Raw genomic sequence first — 19339 nt, 5'->3', positions numbered from 1 at the left:
AACTAGACTAGACACAGGTGAAGACAATGACAACATGGGCATGGCAGACAGAGGGAAACTATGGTAACAGACAAGCAAGGCGGGATTAACAAGCAAGGAACAACACAGACACGAAGAGCAGGACACCGGAGTGACAGCTAGGAGAGGGGGGAGTAGCCCTACGTGACAATAAAATGTAGCTGGGAAAATTATATTACTATATTACAAGTGTGCTATAAATGCACATCAATGCATAATACATAAACTATAGCTGGGTAAATTATATTAGTGTGTCGTTAACAGTGGTGAACGGGATTCTTCAAGCCACCAGATTTAATCCGTCACCATATCCAGTCACGAAAATCCATGAGAAATTTGGTGGAGACACTACACATTACTGAATTGTTTACTAAAACTATTAAGGGAAGGAGAATTGCAGGTGTTCATACACATGTTGACTCGCTAGCCAGCAGAGTCAATTCCAGGTTCCGAAAGTAAAAGTCCTCACCAGGATTTTGCTCAAGCTTGTTAGATTTTCTAATTAGTGCAATCCAGGTAAAATTAGTGGAATCAACACAATCCAGGAAGCCTGAGCAAAATCCTGTTGAGGACTTTTACTTTCTGAACCTGGAATTGACTCCTCTGCTAGCCAGGTAAAATGAAATGAAATGTGTGCTCATTTCACATTGCACATTTCATTTCATTTTTAAATACCTGGCTAGCTAGTCAAGGTGTGTATTGAGAACACCTGCAGTTCCCCCTCCCGCCTCCAGAACTCCACTCTGCAGTGTCTACTGAATCTCTCCTGCTTCTGGAGCCCCATCAGAGCTCAGTGCTCCAGCTGGACGGATCCATCCAGCTGCCAGATGATCAGGTAGCCAATCAGGAACAGAGGATTCACTTGTCTAAATGAACTGTTCAAATATGATGGCTTAGGGAGGTGTTGTGATGCTGAGAGAAATAAACCACTTTGGTCTCCCTGTTACCTTGCGTAGATGTTTTGCAGATTTGCAGCAAGGCAGGCTCACTAGTCGTAGCTCTTCACAGAAGAAGAAGCTCCTGAGAGCCCTGAATGCCTGTATTTCAGTCAGATGCCCAGCGTTTGGAGAGGACTACGAACAGGTTCAGCTAAACAACCCTCTGAGCCATTCAGAACACATCAGAACCACATGTAGTAGCCTGCAGGAACTGCACACAACCTTCTTTGTTTTCTCACTCTGCTGCTGCTGAAGTCCAGGAGCATTGCCCTTCTGATGTGTCTTCCACAGGATGCTCATGAGTTCCTGATGATGTGTTTGCTTCAGCTGAAGGAGGAGGGAGAGACACTCAGGGTTTCCTCCTTCGCTTACATCTGCCCTGTGGCAAATTTTGAGTGGTGAGCAGTCTGACATTATCCACAAACATGCAGTAGAAACTAAAGTGACCAATGACATCTTGCTACCCTGACAGGGCACTACATCAGTGACGTAGCTGATGAGAAAGGAGAGAACTGGTTAACATTCAATGATTCAAAGGTTTCAAAAATGAATGAGCCAGCCATCTTTAAGCGCAGGGCAAGAACAGCCTACCTGCTCTTCTACATGCAAAGGTAGTAGCTCACCTTCTAACTGAGGTACATTTACTAAAACACATAGAGAACTGGCTGAATTCCAGCTGCTCCTGTTTTGCTGTTGTCTCCAGTGGGGCTGGAGAGAAGAACGTGGTCCAATGGAAGATGGCAGAGGTGGGGACTCGAGTCACATGACTTGGACTCGAGTCAGACTCGAGTCATTAATATTAAGACTTTTGACTTGACTTGAAAAAATATTCAGAGACTTAGACTTGACTTGGACTTTTACACCAATAACTTGGGACTTGAATTGGACTTGAACCTGTTTACTTGCAAAGACTTGATTTTTTTTTACCCCAAATCTAAATTTTAAAACGCATATTAATATTTATAAAGTGCGCCCCATTAATTTCATTTCCGTCCTTCTGACGCAGACCAGTCCTCTGCTTTTCCACACTCTGTACGTGTGTGTGTGTGCATGAGCTGCAGCACAACCAATCAAATGGGGGGTTGGCGAACGTAAATTTTTACCGGGCGGGGTGTAAAATGGACACAAATTAAGTATTATATCGCGATCGATCGATCGCCAGTGGTTGGTGCCAGAGCGAACTAGTAACTCATTGAATCATAGATGTGGATCAGAGGTAAATAAACTAGATTTTTTTCCGGCGTGAGAAATCGGATGTGTGGCGTGAGAGCGTGTGAAGACGGTCAAATGCGTGTGTCTCACGCTCAATGCGTGAGAGTTGGCAACCCTGGGTTCTGTATCTGAACTCGGGGAAGAGAGCCTCTCTCTGTCACCATCATAATATCCAGTTCTATCTCAGCATGGATTGTGTATTTGAAGACATCTACGTCGAGAAAAAAATATATTGACAAAAGTGGAGCGAGTTTTCCGCTATGGGGACATCATTCATCGTGCACAAATGACATACAGACTTTTGGCCAGCAAATGCAATGCAGAATAGTTTACTGAAATGTCTAAAGTTGCAGATTCCTGTTAATTGTTCAGTTCTTATATTTGTTTGTCTTGTGTCACTCACACATGTTCTCCAAGAAACCAGATAAGAGAAGAGAGGGAAAATGCTGTTATGGTTCTTTGTATTGTACTGTGAAAATATCAGCACTTTTTATTTGAACATGGAGTTCTACTTATGACTTTTTCACATAATATTTATTTCTGGAAAATTGTAGTTTAAAGTATGAATATTTTTGCAGCTAAGTTTAACAAATTGAACTGTGCAATAAAGAGGTGTAATTTTAATTTTTTTTTATACTTCGTGTTTTCAGTTGCACATGTTTTATTAAGATTTGAGGAGAATACAGATTTTAAAAAGATAATGTCTATTATTTACATTTAAAATATACCTGCAACATTGGTAAAAAAAAAAAAGACTCGAAAGGACTTGAAATTCCAAGTTTCAGACTTGGGACTTGACTTGACTGTTGCCTGTCTTGACTCGAGACTTGACTTGACTTGAGTGTCTTTGCTTGAGACTTGACTCGGGACTTGAGGTATAAAGACTTGGACTTACTTGAGACTTGCAAAACACAAACCCAACTCCATGCCAGGTCCAAGTCAGGATACACATGTAAGCACCTACATCCACACTTAACAAGACAGGCTACACATCTGCTCAGTTCAGTTCAGGACTACTCCTGTCTGTTTCTGTCGTCCAATCGTAGGAGATGATTCATTAAGAATCGTTTTTCTCCACACCCCCATCCATTGGCAATAGTTGGAACAGCATTTCAGATGCCCACAGATTCAAACCAGAATTGATTTTATACCTGAAATCAGCATATTTATTTCAGATGATATAACCTTAATTTTTATCCATCATCACCAGTAGAGATTTACAGCTCCCTATTCTCTGTCCTCAACACTGCAAACACTGAAATAATTGGTTCTTGTCCAAGCAGCAGGAGGGAGGGCTTAAACCCTCCTATTTACATGGATGTCACTTCTACATGCCATCACCACATATGAGAAAACTGCCAAGGTTCTTCACTCACACAGGAAGAGCTTCAGTCCATTTTGAGAAATAACCGACGTCTTCTTATTTGCATATTTCAGGAGTGATCCTGAAGCTCTGACATGATGATGATGTAATGATGTAGGAACAGATGCACCAAAACATTAAAGACCTGTTAAGATTCCCCTGCTACTTCAGTTTTATAGAGGAGCATCTTTCTACATGCAACATTCACTTATTCAAAATCACACAAAGAAACTACTAATACCCTCTTTGTCAGCAGACTACTTCTGAACACTGAGGGATGTTATTGAGACCAATAATAGGCAACAATACAGTGTACTCTGTAACAGAGATTTCTGGATTGATCCATCTTTAATAAATTTTATTTTACTTTGATATCTTACCCAAATGCTTCTGACTATTCTTGCTCATCACTAAGGTTCAAAACGTCAACGACACAGCAAAGGGGGGTGTCCGTGATGTTTGAGAGTGTCTCCGTCGGTTCACATCTCCCTAACACATCATGAAAACATAAAGCTTTGTTTAGTCTTTATTCTGCTTTTCTGTCTCTCCTTCTGTCCATCATGTAGGTCTCCTGTGCTTCTTCCTGGAGTAGAGACCACGGGCAGCTGTGCAACCTGAACTTCACCCAGGCTCCCAGCACAAGAGGACTACTGCAGTTTGTGCATCAGGACAGATAATAATGATCGCCATCAACAACCAATCATCTGGATTATTAGTACCATCACCAGCGGGTCAATTATGCTTTGGGGCTGTTTTGCTTCTAATGGCACAGGAAAGCTTCAACGTGTGCATGGTACCATGAATTCCCTTCAGTACCAGGAGATCTTGGAGGAAAATGTGATGGAATCAGTCACAAACCTGCGGCTTGGTAGACGTTGGACCTTCCAACAGGACAATGATCCGAACCACACATCCAAGTCCACTAGAGCATGGTTGAAGATGAGAGGCTGGAACATTCTAGAGTGGCCATCGCAATCACCAGACTTAAATCCAATTGAGAACCTCTGGTGGGACCTAAAGAAGGCAGTTGCAGCGTGCAAGCCTAAGAATGTGACTGAACTGGAGGCTTTTGCCCATGAGGAATGGGCCAAGATACCCATAGGTCATTGCAAGACACTTGTGTCAAGCTATGTTTCACACTTGAAAGATGTCATAACTGGAAAAGGATGTTGTAGTAAGTACTAAAAATAATTCAAAACTATGTTTACAAACTTTTATTACATTTAAAATGTAAAAAAAAAACACTTACATTTTGTTATTCTAAGCCTAATCCTAACCCTAATTTTTTTAAACTGGAACATTACCTTAATTATAAATTTAATAAATTATAAATTTCACCACTGGAAAGAATAGGAATTGTAGACTGCATTTTGGCTGTACAGCCAGTTTACATTTGAGGTTTTCATCCTCTGAAATGATGAAAGCCAGCATGTTTTATGTTAGAGGGAAGGTGAAGGACAGAGTTGCTCTTCCACAAGAACAGAGTGAGGAGGAGCTAGTGGGCCGTGATGACAATGATGAACCTGAATGAGAGTTGTAACAGGTCAGAGTCCGGTACAGACACAGTGGCAGAACCAGAAGAAACAGGTTAAGGTATTTTATTTAAAAAGTAATAAATGTTTCATATATTGTGACATTCTACCACAATCTTTTATATCATGATTCTTTATTTTACATCTCACTATGTGGGCAAGGGAGATTGTCACGTAGGGCTACGCCTCCCTCTCTAGCTCTCACTCCAGTTTCCCTGCTCCTCGTGTCTGTGTTGTTCGCTGCGTGTCTGTCTCCATGGTTCCTCCCCGTCTACCACGCTCGTGTCCTCATTGTCTTCATCTGTGTCTAGTTTAGTTCCATGTATTTATATCCCTGTGTTTCCCTAGCCCGTTGTCGGTTATTTTGTGGTTTGGTGTTCTTCGTGATCGTTACCCTGGTATTTGCATTCTCCGTGGGTTTACTCTGTTCTGTGTTACCCTGCCTCGTTTCGTATCATTCTGTGTTAGTTATGCCTGTGTATTTGTTTTGTTCTGGTTGTCCTCCTGATATGGCCTACGATCAACACGAGAACGATGAGGCATGAGGACAAACTAAATAAGACAAACTAGATACTTACGGGAACTAAACAGAAAACCACACAATGACATGCAAAGAACATGAAACCGTACAACCAAACGAGCAGACTACTATACACATAGAATCGTAGCTAAACTAGCCAAAAGACTGAACCACAGAACCAATCGCCGTCTCCACGACTGACCAGGTGCGAGAATGAAGAGAAATGTATCTCCACTCCCGGTCAGTCTGTGGATCATCAGCCACGTCTTGAGAGCCTAGCTGCTGTTTCCTAAGTAATTTAACAATTACCCATGTTTTAAATTAATCATTCTAAGCTGGAACTGTCAAATGCTTTTATATAAATACTTTAAATTTGATGCTTACCAAGAAGCCATCCATCACGCACTCTGCCAGCTTGCAGCTGAAACTCGTGTGGCCTCCTGCAACTATAGATGCAGTTTGTTGTTCCTGCGTCTGAAATGTCCGGTTTTCTGGAAACCCTGTGTACATGTGTATGTCACTCCAACAATGAATACCTCTACAAACATACAAGCATATGCATACATACATACCAGTCAAACGTTTGGACACACCTACTCTGTTTATTTTTAGTATTGTTTACATTATAAAACAGGGAAGATGCCAAACCAATGAAAGAAGGTGTGGAAAGGCAAAATGGGGAGTGGAGAAACCAAAGCAACAACGAACAAACCGAAAGGGGCAGGGCAAACCTTAAAAGAAATAATAATGTAAGTATTAAAAATCATTTCAGTGTCTTGGCCTTTTCTTCCTAGGCTGTTCAGGCAGGGGTTCTCCACTGATGTCCACTTGAACTCTGGGTGCAAAGCGTTTCAGAGTGGGTCTGCAGAAGGTCTGGGTAACACAGACGCGTCCGTCAGGCTGCACTTCCTCACACAGCGTGGGACAGCAGAGCTCCTCCCACAGACGCTGCTTGATCTTAGCGCCCAGCTCCAAGCTGTAAGGCCGGGGCTGTCCGGTAGGACCCCTGAGCATCCGCTCCACCACACAGTGGTGATTGTACTCCTGCACATTGTGGCCATGGATAATCAGGGGCTCGTCCCTGCTCTGCTGTCCCGCGATGGAGCTCATGTCTGGCTTTGAGGCAGCAGCTGTGGTGTGTGGACGGAGGTCTGGAAGAACAGCGGCGTTCTTAATGTACCACTCCTCCACAAACTCTGTGTGTTTCCTCAGACTCTCCTGCAGTTCAGCCTCCCTCTTACTAATTTCTGCTTTCTAAATCAAGAAGCACAACAAGAGAGTTCAATGTTCACCAATCATTCACTGCTAAATCACTAAATGGCATATTTCTAACCTGCTACTACAGTTCAGGCTTTATGACCATTTCAATGTTTCTACAGAGAAATGTCCTCTTAGATCTGAATTTACCTCAGCTTTAAAGGAGGAGTCTGATAAATGAGGGAAGAAAACGTCTTCAGTGTTCCTGGATTCTTCAGTCCAATGAGTGTTTATGGAACTGCCATAGTCTTCTCCCTCCTGCTTCTGAGCATCACTCTGCATCCAACAATAAAGGTAAAAGAGGCTTCGAGCTTAAAACTAATGAATAACGCAATGGAATTTTCAGGAAAAGTTCAAAATTAATTGTCAGCTACAAGCAAAATGTGGTTAAGTATGGTTAGCCCATTAGTGAAGTCCTTCATAAGTTGATCCTGGTGTCTTATACGTAGAAAAATAATTTAAAGCCCATATTTGTTGGACTGTATTTCTCATTTCCTGTTGAACATTGTAGTGCTGTACATGTTCATGCTGCCAGCACAATAAAAGTCCAAGACTATATAGATAAATATTTCTAAATAGTAAAAGGTGAGCACCTGTATCGAGAAAACTGCAGCTTTAGACTTGGACCCTTTACTCGTAGATGATGAAGCTCCCTCCACCAAAGAGTCCCTTAGTCGTTTTGAAGGTACTGTGTTCTTTCGTAAGCCATATGGACCAGTAGAACTACGTTTCCTATTGCTCTGAAACACATTAAATATCATATTTTGTCTTAATTTGCCACAAATCTATAAACATTTCTTACACTTCTTATGCTGTCGCACTTAACAATGTAAATTGAAGTAATTACCATTTCTGTAGACAGTTTTAAAGCAATGTTTGTGTAGAAAGGTTTTGAATGCACATGCGTTATCTTACTCCAAATTGAGAATGATCTTTAGTTTACACTTGGTTGCCATGACTACTATTTCATGGAATGTTGGTAAACATTCTAGAACAGATCTGAAACAATCAAGCCATATAGAATGTTGAGAGCAGAGATCAGCATTTTACCCACATATCCCATATCAAAATGTTCAGAACAATCTCAGCTCTCATCCTAATGAGGTTATATTGACTTAGAATATTGCATAAATAAATAAATATGTTCCTAAACCTGAAAATATGAAGGCATATTTTCAAAATACTTTCATATTTCATATGAAACTACACCTTTGCTGAAAGAGATCAATTATATTGTTGCTTGAAATATGTTCGCTCAAGTGTTTGCTTCACAAAAATAGGGAAACATGTAATATATATAGTAGTATTGTCACGGTGAGGCGGCCCCCTACCGGTCGCCTCCGTCCACAGCGGCTGTGTTGTTGTTTTTGTGATGTCGTGTACGCCCCTCAGGTGGGCGGAGCCCGTGATCCGTTCCCACCTGATGGTCGTTTGTCTGTCTATATATGTCTTGTCGTCGTACCAGTTGACCGCTGGTCATTATATCCTTAATTTGGAGATAGTGCACGGGATTTAGGTTTGCACACTTTCTATTAAACCATCATTTTTCCCTGAGACTTTGCGTGATCGCTTCCTTTTCGTTGCTCACCCCCGCCCGTCACAGAATGACCAGCCACCATTCGGAAGCCGCCGAGTCTCTTTTTCTTTCTCCTTCGTTCGTGGTCATGTCTCGTGGTAAGTGTTTGTCTGCGTGGTGTTTGTTTGAAGAGATCCGCCGTGCCCATGTGTTGTGTTAGGGGCACGGCGAGGGACAGGACTGTCGTCCTGGAAATACTCTTCGTGTTTGTTGTTTGTTTGTTTGTGTGAAGAGATCCGCTGTGCCCATGTGTTGTGTTAGTGGCACGGCGAGGGACAGGACTGTCGTCCTGGAAATACTCTTCTTCTTGTGTGGTGTTAGTGTGTCCAGGTAACGGACGTGAGGATCCGTGTGCGTGCGCGTTTGTTATATGTTAAGTGTTTTGTGTGTGTGACGCGCTCGCCGCTCGTCACTGTCGCCTCGCTCCCCGTGTGTCGTGTGTTTTATGTGGGGAGCGACTGCGACTCTGAGCGGCGCGTCACCATCGTTTGTGTAGTGCACGCACGTATCGGTCCCGTTCGTTCAGTGTCTGCGCACTAAGTTCTGTTTGTCGAGTCTTTGTGTGTATGTTTTGTCCTAGCGTGTTTACTGTTAAGTGTTATTCCACGCTTGCTCCTCCCCTTAAATGTGTGTTTGGGAGGGGGCGGTTGTGGTCCCGTGCCACTGGGTATGGCACGGAGGGCGTCTGAGGCGTGTTTGTGTTCTGTGTTGGGGGGGGGGGGGGGGGGGGGTGTGTGTGTGTGTGTGTGTGTGTGCGCGCTGTTTCTGTGCAGGTGCTTCCCCCTGGCGGTGTCGTGGTGTTCCTGGACCTTGTGGGCGTCTCCATCTGGCAGGAGCCCCCTTGTGTTGTGGGGTGACCGGAGCCCGGTCGTGAAGAGCCCCTCCCTAGAGGGCTGGGGCCCCTGGATGTTTGGGGACCATGGGGCTCCGGTCTGAAAAGCTCCTGCTGAGGGAGGAGATCCTCCCTCCTGCCCGGGGTGACCAGGAGGCCCTTGGGGCTGCTCCCTAGCCCGCGTCGGGGGTGCTCTGGGCCTCGGTCTCTGGCGCTCCTGGGTTGGGTGGAGGAGTCCACCTTGTGATGAGGGACCCCGGGAGGGGTTGGCTCCCCCAGGAGGCTGGGGTGACCCCTAGCAGAAGGCAGGGGTCAGCTCTGGGAGGAGGTAGGTCCAGGAGGGGAAGAAGCCACGCCTCGGGGAGGTAACCTGCACACACACATACGCTAAGGACGACACAGGAGCCATAGCTCCTCGTCCTCACACCTGTGGGGCTCACCGGCCAAGGGCCGGTTAGGGCGTGAGGGCCCTGTGACCGACCGGGGCGTGGTTGTGTTGTTAACGGCCCAGTCGGTCCAGGGTCCCGCCCAAGGAGGTGAGCTCACTAACGTTATGTGTTTTGTGTTTCAGCTAGTGGACTGCAGGAGGTGTGTCCCTGCCTGTCCTTGCCTTCCTGCCCCTTCGTGTTGTTGTGCAGCCGCTGTGTGCCACACACCCAGTGGAGGGGAGTGCGGCTTGGTGCGAGGGGTCTGTCACGGTGAGGCGGCCCCCTACCGGTCGCCTCTGTCCACAGCGGCTGTGTTGTTGTTGTTGTTTTTGTGATGTCGTGTACGCCCCTCAGGTGGGCGGAGCCCGTGATCCGTTCCCACCTGATGGTCGTTTGTCTGTCTATATATGTCTTGTCGTCGTACCAGTTGACCGCTGGTCATTATATCCTTAATTTGGAGATAGTGCACGGGATTTAGGTTTGCACACTTTCTATTAAACCATCATTTTTCCCTGAGACTTGGCGTGATCGCTTCCTTTTCGTTGCTCACCCCCGCCCGTCACAAGTATACAGCTCTCATCCTAATGAGGTTACATTGAGTATTGCATAAATAAATAATATGGTTATTATAATATGGTTATCTGGTTTAAAAAATATATATATTTTTTAACAATTTATTCTGGGTCCGGATGGGATGGCATTTGGGTCCGTATCCGGACCGAGGTCCGTTGGTTGCGGACCACGGAAATAGAAACTTGCAGAGTTCATCAGGAATGAGATTGGGTCCGGACAGGACTGCGTTCGGGTCCGGATCCGGACCGCATAGTGACCTCTGCTCTAGAACACTCTTTGCCATTTACCTTGAAACTAAATTTCTAGCATTAGAATGTCTCAATTTCATGCTAAAGGAATGAACTGTTTATCACAGTCAGGACTAGCAGGAGATTGTGGGAACAATATCTCATATCGATCCCACGTCTCTTCTTAGTGTACATGGATTAATTTTAACATTGAGTGTTCATTCTATTTTCTCTAGATGGTATAATGCCACTAAAGGCATCTTTAAATCTTCATTATTATCAAATGTTTTAGTACCACAAATAAACCATTAATAGTGTATGTTTGTATTTAAACTACTACTAACTGGTTAATATGGTAAACATTTATAGACCTACTTGTCAGTGTGTGTGTGTGTGTGTGTGTGTGTGTGTGCAGTGTTACTGTTCTCGATGAAAACTCAGGAATTGGTCTCTCGCAGTACACGCATGTGTGGGAGAAAGATGTGTGTGTGTGTGAGTGTGTGTGTGTTTCAAATCTCTCAAAATTCACACTTTTTTCATAGATCAAAGATGGTGCACAAGCCATGTCCTACATGTGTGTAGTTTCTAAGCCAGCACAGCACTGTTCTGGGTTGTTGTGATGTGACGTGGTGCAGGGTGTGTGTCAGCACTGTCCACTGTTGTGTTCCCACACTGCATGGTCATTGGCTCTTAAACAGGAAGGAGAGAGCTGGGATGAGAACAGTATTCAGGAAATTCAGCAGTGGTACCAAGCACAGAATCTAAGCATGGGCCTTGCTGTTATACCCAGGTGTGTGTGTGTGTGTGTGTGTGTGTGTGTGTGTGTGTGTGTGTTCGTGTTCTTGTCTGTATTTGTGTGAATATACAGTAGTGAGTGTGTTTGGATTTTATTTTGTGTTTTGTTGTAAAAGTATGTTTGTTTTTTGTCTGATAGTGATTCATTTCTCTTTACTGTCTTCAGTCTTGCTGAGTCTGACATGGAAATTTTTATGTGAATGCAGGATCTGATACAGGCACACCCCAGCAAACACACCCTGAACCCCACCCTGATCCACACCCAGAGCCAGATCTGGACAAAGAGCAGGCGACCCAGAAGAGGGGTGACCCAGAAGAGGGGCAGTTTCGTGAGTCGCAGACAGGAGGTCAAGAGGACAGCTGTCAGGCTTCAGAACTGTTTGGTGACACTTTATGGTAATGCAGTAATAATTTATGGACATGGAGGGACCTGAAGTGATGCCTTTGCAGCAACATTATTATTTGATCAAAAGGATCAACACAGTCATTAGTATATATGGAAGACAGCAGCAGTGTCAGTAGGCCTGGCACCATGGGAGCAACCAGGCAGTGTTTAAGCACCATGGGGTCAAAACCTTGTTCTTTAACAGCCTGTTTCTAGTGGAGTCCAAGAGAATGATTTACTCCTGTATTTAAATTCATGTTATATGTATGTATACATAAGCATTTACATATACATCCATACAGGTGTATTGGAGATGTGGGCCTTCTGTCATGGCTGAAAGGCAGAAAGGTGAGCGGTGTGTAATTTTCACAGCAAGTAAAGTAGTAATAATGTTGGTCAGGGGCTGCCAGTTTTATGGCTTTGGTTTATAGGCAATGAAGTATCAGAATTTTAAATCTGATATGGGAAACTGCAGAAATCTTGCATATAGGGAAGTCTGAGTCTGAAGTCACTCACACATCACACACACACCGATTACACATCACACACAGTGTAACGTGTGTGATACATGTCCCATAGATTCAGTACCTTCTACACTTAATTACTGATACCCAAGGAAATATACCATTCACTTTCTCTCTGTATGTATTTTGTCTTCCCCTACTGCATGCATGGGCAACCTGTCCCCAGGTTTTAGTGAAACTAGGGTGTGCTTCTACACTGCCTGGAACATTTGTGGAAAGTACAGGATCATCTAAAGAGACCTTAAACCTTGGGAGGGGGCTTTGTGCTTGGGGTCAGAGAGAAAATCCCCCCCCCCCCCCCCCCCCCCCCATGTACCCCAATCACAAATAAGAACACGTCCGTGCTCTGATTTGGTAAATAGCTAGGTTAAAGGTGACTGTGGGATCCAACAGTCTCTCTGTTTCACACACTGTACAATCATCTGCAAGAGAGTCCTGAGCTTGCATTATACTTCTGAGACCATCAGACATTTCTGTTCTTCTCTGGTCTTCCTGTTTACTGGCACACGGGGTGTGAAAAGACCCTTTCTCGTATTTTCACATCTCACCTCATACATACACGCTTATCACATTCACACATGCATATGCACCCTGTTTAATTTCTCAAGCAAGAGTTCCTTCACTTCTATTGCCACATTTCCCATCATCTACCAACCTTTACTGTAGACCTTCTGACCTTAGTAGATTACATTTAGCACAGCCAGATCACATATTAGTATTTAGTGGTATATCTGATTAAAGATTAAGGGTCTTGAAAGAGCTGAGCTGGGATCAGCTGGAGGCTGGTGGGAATCTCCATTACTGTTATGGAATGCTGAAGAGATCCAGGTTTTCCTTATGGACTGCTGTGTTTATATATACCTGGGATTTCTCTATGGAATCCTGTAGTGGGAATAAATACACCAGGATTTTTTTTGTGAAATGTTATAATATGATTACACCAGAGTACTGTAATGGGATTATACACAAGAGCATGGGTTATATATTTCAGGTCTTGGTCTGCAGTACAGTGTCCTATAGTATGATATTGTGTAGGTAGCACAGCTCAAGTTAATGAAGGATATTATAGTATCTTAATCCTAATTTGTCTCTTTCTTTCTCTCATCTGGGAACATTGCTATTCCGTAGCAGAAGGAGCTCATTGAGACAGAGGTGTCAATTCCAGGTTAAGAAAGTAAAAGTCCTCGCCAGGATTTTGCTCAGGCTTCCTGGATTGTGTTGATTCCACTAATTTTACCTGGATTGCACTAATTAGAAAATCTAGCAAGCTTGAGCAAAATCCTGGTGAGGACTTTTACTTTCTGAACCTGGAATTGACACCACTGTTTAGAGAGCTCAACATATGGGGCTGAAATGGCCAAACTGCTCAGTGACCTCGACTCCAACTATGTAGTGTCCAGGGGAGGGGGCTGTGTGCTACCATGAAAAGGAGGAGAGAGAGAGAGGAAGGGAGAGGAAGACCCTGAGTGGAGTAGAGGTGCCACAGTTAACCCGCTCCTCTTCAGTGTTGAAGACCTCAGGCATGAGGCATAACTCAACCTCACAAGCTCTGCAGAGCTGGTACCTGAAGTCTCACGTTTGTGTTGAATAATTAATCCATAACAGTAGACACTTATGTACCTTAGTTATGTCTTAATATATCTTACAGTGGATCTCAATATTATCAGAAATAAATCTATCAAACATCAGATTGTTTCATGAGAACTAGAAACATTCCACCACAGATCTCATAGTTGGATACTGTGAGGTTGGATATAGAGATGAGGTTAGACACACGGGGCAGTTAGGGCAGTTAGGATTGGGGCTGAGCTTGCAGGGGGAGTGAGGTAGCAAATGTGTGTGGAGTTTTCCTGGAGACTAAAGGCAATACAGTGTGAATACAAGAAACACAATGGAAAGCTACAGGAAGTATGCAGTTCTGATAGAGAAGCGGGAGAATGAGACTGTGAGCTTCTGATTGGCATCTGCAAGACTTCACAAGGTCTGCTGGAATCTTCTGGTCTCATTACCAACCATGAAGTTTGGTGGGAAATAAGATGTCCATGTGTTCCTAAGAGTTAGAATTTTTCTTTTGTAGATTAACCTAAATAAATGATTTTATTATAAATATTTCATAATGTATGCAGTTCTGCATTGTGCAATGCCCAAAGGAACTCTAATAAAGTATTTTGAAGCAGCATTGTGAAATTCTTTTTACTGATCAAACAGAAGTGGTTGTTGAGCTAGGATGATGAACCGAAACTTTTAGTTAGGTGTACTGTTTCCCTTTTAAAGCAACTTGTTTTGAGTGGAAATTTCTAACCATAGTGTTGTGGTCAGCACAGTTCCTGATTCTAACAGACTCTTGACCTGTCCCTTTCTCTCCCTTCTCTGCTCTGACTAAAAACATTTCCTGCAACACCACCTTCAGCAGTGTGTCTTAGTTCAGTTTTTATCCATTTTCAAGAAGGTACCTTTTTTTTATCTTCATATGCCCCTGAGAACAATCCACCCATGCTGCTGATGCAAATTATTTTGATACGTCTGCTCAGAGTGAAGTGTGCCCTCCACATCTGCTCATATTGTCGCGTGTCCCTCCATGGTTGGGTGTCCCCCGCCCTTGATCATAGTGAAGCGTGCATACTTCCTCTCCCAGACCACGTGAGAGAGAAAACCCAGCCATCCAAAAAGAGAAGTAACCACCGACAGCAGTAACCATTATTAACTTACAGAACAGACACAACATCAAACATTCGCTCTCCTTGACACTGACAACAGTGAGGTACTGTAACAAATACTCATTGCTTTATGTTGTTTATATCTGTCAAAATATCGAAGTATACCTCACAGAAAAGGGTGTCAAAATGCTGGATGAAATAGGCTGTTGAGATACTGGTTGGGACCCAACATCACAGGGTAGGGTGTTAAGATACTGGTTGGTACCCAACATCACAGGGTAGGGTGTTGAGATGCTAGTTGGGACCCAACATCACAGGGTAGGGTTTTAAGATACTGGTTGGGACCCAACATCACAGGGTAGGCTGTTGAGATACTGGTTGGGACCCAACATCACAGGGTAGGGTGTTGAGATACTAGTTGGACTCTACCTAGCATAGGAGAGTTTTAAAATCCTGACTAAGGAACAAGCTGCGAGCAATTCATTCATGAGTCTGATTGCCTCAAATTCCATGTCTGTTCGTATTGGAGTGCATCTCAAGAACAGTTTGAGAAGCTCACTCCCATTGATTATAGTGAGGTCTGTAGATCAACTGTGTGTGTGTACCTAAACCAGTAACATCTTATATAGTGATTATGAATGACTGGTTTAACATCACCAATTATAATTCATCATTAATTAAGCCTGGGTCAAGTACCTAAGCAGTAAAATCTCCACTATTCAAGCCCTCTGATGCAGAACATTTTGTAGTTTCCTCTTTGCTGGGGAAATAAAGTCATAGCATATTTCTTTTCAAATTACATTGATTTTCTACAAATTGACTACAAATATCTCATTTACAATGTTTGAAGCCTAAGTTGACTAGTCCTGGCATAACCAACTGATCTCTATAGCACTGAAGTCTATTTCGATCCTTTCACTCAGTTGACACAGCTTGTGCAACTCATTTAATGGAAAGTGGCTTTTCTAGTATTGCTTCAGAACTCTGGAATAGCGTTTTGGAGTATTTTAGGAATGGCATCTCTATAGTATTTAGACTAAATGTTTTTCTTATTCAGAGTGACCTATACACAGTTTATTGCCTCTCATTTTTGTATTTCCTAATAGGAAGTAATGTTATTTTATTAATGTACTATATTATAATCATGATTTTAATTTTAGATTTTCTATAAACATGAAGATAAAAATAATAATGTCAGTACTATTATTACATAAGAACATAAAAGACAGACAACAGCTTGTTCCACAACTTTGTCTTTAAATGAGTGCTAACATAAAACACTTTGTTCTTTTAGAATTGAAAGTGCTTTTACTGTATTATATGGTATTTTATTGTGTTATAGGGTATCTCTGAGCACCTCATTGCCTTCAGGTTTAAAACTTTTTAATAACTTCCAGTAATTCATTAATAATAATCCAATAGGCAGCTTTTATACGTCTATAGACCGTAACAAATTTAGCATTTTAAATGTGTGATAAAAATATATTAAAAACACCAAATATAAACCTCCCTTGACTTGTGTCTTTCAGCTTCACAGTCAGTCAGATCAAAATCAAGGGACTTTTGTAACCAAGAAGGTGGAGGAGCTGTTTTTGTCACAGAAAGCCCCCAGGATTTTGTTGCTATGGACTGCAGATTTCCAGTCAAAGTGTGATTTTAGAGGAAGAAACCAACATACAAGATGGCTGCCCTGAAGCCTAATTTCTCTCAGAAACCAAATCTCCCTCCAAAACCACGGCTGCAGTCACCACAGCGGCCAAGCGCTGCTGTGCTAGACAGGGCCATTAGGAGGATCGAGCCAGGCACGGTCCGGCAGAGGGCTCTCAGCTTCATCAACAGAGAGGAAACGGACGAGGCTCTGAGCCGAAACGCACGGATGTTGTCAACCAATCAGGCTGCGTTTCACTGGTCGGTAGCCGCGAAAGATAAAATGCAGAGGTGTCCAGCAGCCACAGAAAATGAACACACACAGAGAAAAGAGGAAAAAAAAGACATTGAGCAGAAAGAAGGGAACAAGGAAAGAAAGTTGTGGAGGAAGGAGCTGGCTCCTGAGAGTGCGGACGCTGGACGCTCAGGTATGCTAGTGATTATTTTACAGCGAATGATTTGTCATCTTTAAATATAAAATATAAAGCTATGAAAGTAAACTAATCAGAAGTAAATAGTGATAAAAAAATCAAATCAACAGCAAATGCTTAAACTCGTTTGTTGAATTAAAACTATTTAAGGGTTTAACCCTTTATGTACAGATCCTGATGGCAGTGAGATGGACAGTTCTGTGTCAGGAGGAGGGCTGTGTGAAGAGGGCTCAACAGCACCCCCTAGCCCACTGGAGGAGAAACACTGCCACTGCATCTGCCACCTCCACAGGCCTGGCATGAAGCTGGTGTGGGTGCCACTGCAAACTGAAGGAAACCACAGTGTGTGCAAGGAAAGAAAGCGCTCAATTACTGGATCAGTAACAAGTGAAGATGAAATAAAAAACTCATCGCAAGGAAAAACTGACTGGACAGACAGCAGGGGTACCAAAACAGTGCATGCTGATAAAGTAACCACCCACCTAGCAAACACACACCTGGCTAACGCATGCCAGCCTCTGCCCTCCAAACACCCAACTACTGTAAAATCTCCCACAATACCTCAATGTGTCAACTGCCAAAGTTTTCGCTTTCATCATGGACCCCACAAGGAAGAGGAGAAAGAGTCGGAATACGAGTTGATGGAGACATTTTTCAAACTGAGCTCCTCAGAATCCTCCTCAGTAAAGCCCCCAGAGTCCGAGGAGCCTCTGTATTTAGACCTCCATCCAACCAATGAGAGTGCAGATACTGCCCCGGTCCCACCTCCCCGGCCCAAGCTTCCTCCACGGCCACGCTCCACTGCAGGTGCCCATCAGAAAGGTAGGCGGAGCACTCAGCCAGTTCTGGCCTATATGCTGTCACCAAGGGGAGGTCGTCCACCAATGAGATCTCCAAGTAGCTATGACAAGGAAAGTGGAGATTCGCCATCAGGAAAGCCAAAATTAAAAGGTAAATGGCACAAAAGCATCAAAATGAAGCATCTGCACGTAGGTGTATGGTACATACATGCCTGTGATACGTGACAGGTTAGAGTTATAGTATTAATAACAGTACATACATGATTTGAGATGTATTCTTATGGTTAATATGTGGCTATATGTCTAGGATTATCTGAGCACTAGTATATTGTAATTTGGTGCAATCATTCAAACATCAACTGTCAGATATGTATTTATTTTTTATTTTCTAGAGCAAAAGAAAAGTGATGGCAAAGTATCAGAGACGGAGGAGCAGACACAGTAAGATCATCACTTCCCAAACTCACCCACTGCCATAACACAACACAGCAACATGCTGTTACTACACACGACATCTGACTGTAATATTTTACCATGTATACTAAGATCATCATCATGACATCTGAGTGTACTACCTGCTCCCATCCATACTAAGATCATCATGACATCTGAGTGTACTACATGCTTCCATCCATACTGAGATTGTCATGACAACTGAGTGTACTACATGCTCCCATCCATACTAAGATCATCATGACATCTGAGTGTGCTACATGCTCCCATCCATACTAAGATCATCATGACATCTGAGTGTACTACATGCTCCCATCCATACTAAGATCATCATGACATCTGAGTGTACTACATGCTCCCATCCATACTGAGATTGTCATGACAACTGAGTGTACTACATGCTCCCATCCATACTAAGATCATCATGACATCTGAGTGTACTACATGTTCCCATCAATACTAAGATTATCATCATGACATCTGAGTGTACTACATGCTCCCATCCATACTAAGATTGTCATGACATCTGAGTGTACTACATGCTCCCATCCATACTAAGATTGTCATGACATCTGAGTGTACTACATGCTCCCATCCATACTGAGATTGTCATGACAACTGAGTGTACTACATGCTCCCATCCATACTAAGATTGTCATGACATCCCACATTGTCTCTATTTCTGACTCCTCCTCCCCATTTCTGTTAGGAGTGGACAACAGAAACCCAGGAGAATATCCAGTGACTGGGAGCCAAACAGTGATTATGGTAAGATCAAACTGATCAAACTTATCAAACTGTCAAACTGATCAAGCTGATCGAACTGTCAAACTGATCAAGCTGAACGAACTGTACAACAAAAACTGGAGTGTTGAATTTTCAGAGTTAAACATTTCAGAGTTGATTTTCACTCCCCAAAATTTTTCGTTCACAATGTTTTAGTTCAACTTTGAAGGACCTCAAGAGAAAAAAAAAACAAAAAATGTATGGGAATATATTATTCAAATTTTAACATTTTAATAGTGTTAATAGCTAACTAGAGAGTGAAACTGAAATAGTAAAAAAAAAAAAAAAAACTCAAAGGTTATTTTTTAAATCCAATAGTATTACTTTAACTTTGTTTTGAGAGTTAACAATCAAATCTCATCAAGTGTTAAATGGTTAACTATTT

At 42.9% G+C, this 19339-nt stretch overlaps 2 protein-coding genes and 1 long non-coding RNA gene across 4 annotated transcripts in view; 2 read left to right on the top strand and 1 right to left on the bottom strand.

Annotated features, from left to right (window-relative positions):
* LOC143518640 (uncharacterized) overlaps positions 1-2774 on the top strand; it is a 34267-nt gene extending 31493 nt beyond the window's left edge. The window contains exon 6 of the long non-coding RNA XR_013132243.1: positions 753-2774. This is a non-coding gene — a long non-coding RNA (uncharacterized LOC143518640). The remainder of the gene's footprint in view (positions 1-752) is intronic.
* A 2495-nt stretch (positions 2775-5269) lies between these two features.
* Positions 5270-7766, bottom strand: LOC143518183 (uncharacterized). 2 transcript variants are annotated; one of them, XM_077010653.1, is made up of 5 exons: positions 7688-7766; positions 7434-7580; positions 6991-7158; positions 5968-6837; positions 5270-5577 (listed from the first exon to the last, which is right to left on the bottom strand). In XM_077010653.1, the coding sequence occupies exons 3-4, from the start codon at positions 7120-7122 to the stop codon at positions 6352-6354; spliced, it is 618 nt and encodes a 205-aa protein (XP_076866768.1). In that variant the 5' UTR covers positions 7123-7158; positions 7434-7580; positions 7688-7766; the 3' UTR covers positions 5270-5577; positions 5968-6351. The 2 variants fall into 2 exon arrangements, with proteins under 2 accessions (XP_076866768.1, XP_076866767.1); XM_077010652.1 differs by having other exon boundaries at positions 6991-7116; positions 7688-7760.
* Positions 7767-14837: 7071 nt separating this feature from the next.
* arhgef15a (Rho guanine nucleotide exchange factor (GEF) 15) overlaps positions 14838-19339 on the top strand; it is an 11340-nt gene continuing 6838 nt past the window's right edge. The window contains exons 1-5 of the mRNA XM_077011245.1: positions 14838-14941; positions 16367-16912; positions 17087-17866; positions 18108-18156; positions 18878-18936. Of these exons, the coding sequence (XP_076867360.1) occupies positions 16519-16912; positions 17087-17866; positions 18108-18156; positions 18878-18936 (1282 nt within the window). The 5' untranslated portion in view covers positions 14838-14941; positions 16367-16518. The remainder of the gene's footprint in view (positions 14942-16366; positions 16913-17086; positions 17867-18107; positions 18157-18877; positions 18937-19339) is intronic.

This window comes from Brachyhypopomus gauderio, chromosome 7 (assembly GCF_052324685.1).
Source record: "Brachyhypopomus gauderio isolate BG-103 chromosome 7, BGAUD_0.2, whole genome shotgun sequence".
Taxonomy (NCBI): Eukaryota; Metazoa; Chordata; class Actinopteri; order Gymnotiformes; family Hypopomidae; genus Brachyhypopomus; species Brachyhypopomus gauderio.
Note: the sequence above shows the minus strand (reverse complement) of the source record. Positions and strands in the feature narration are given on the sequence as shown.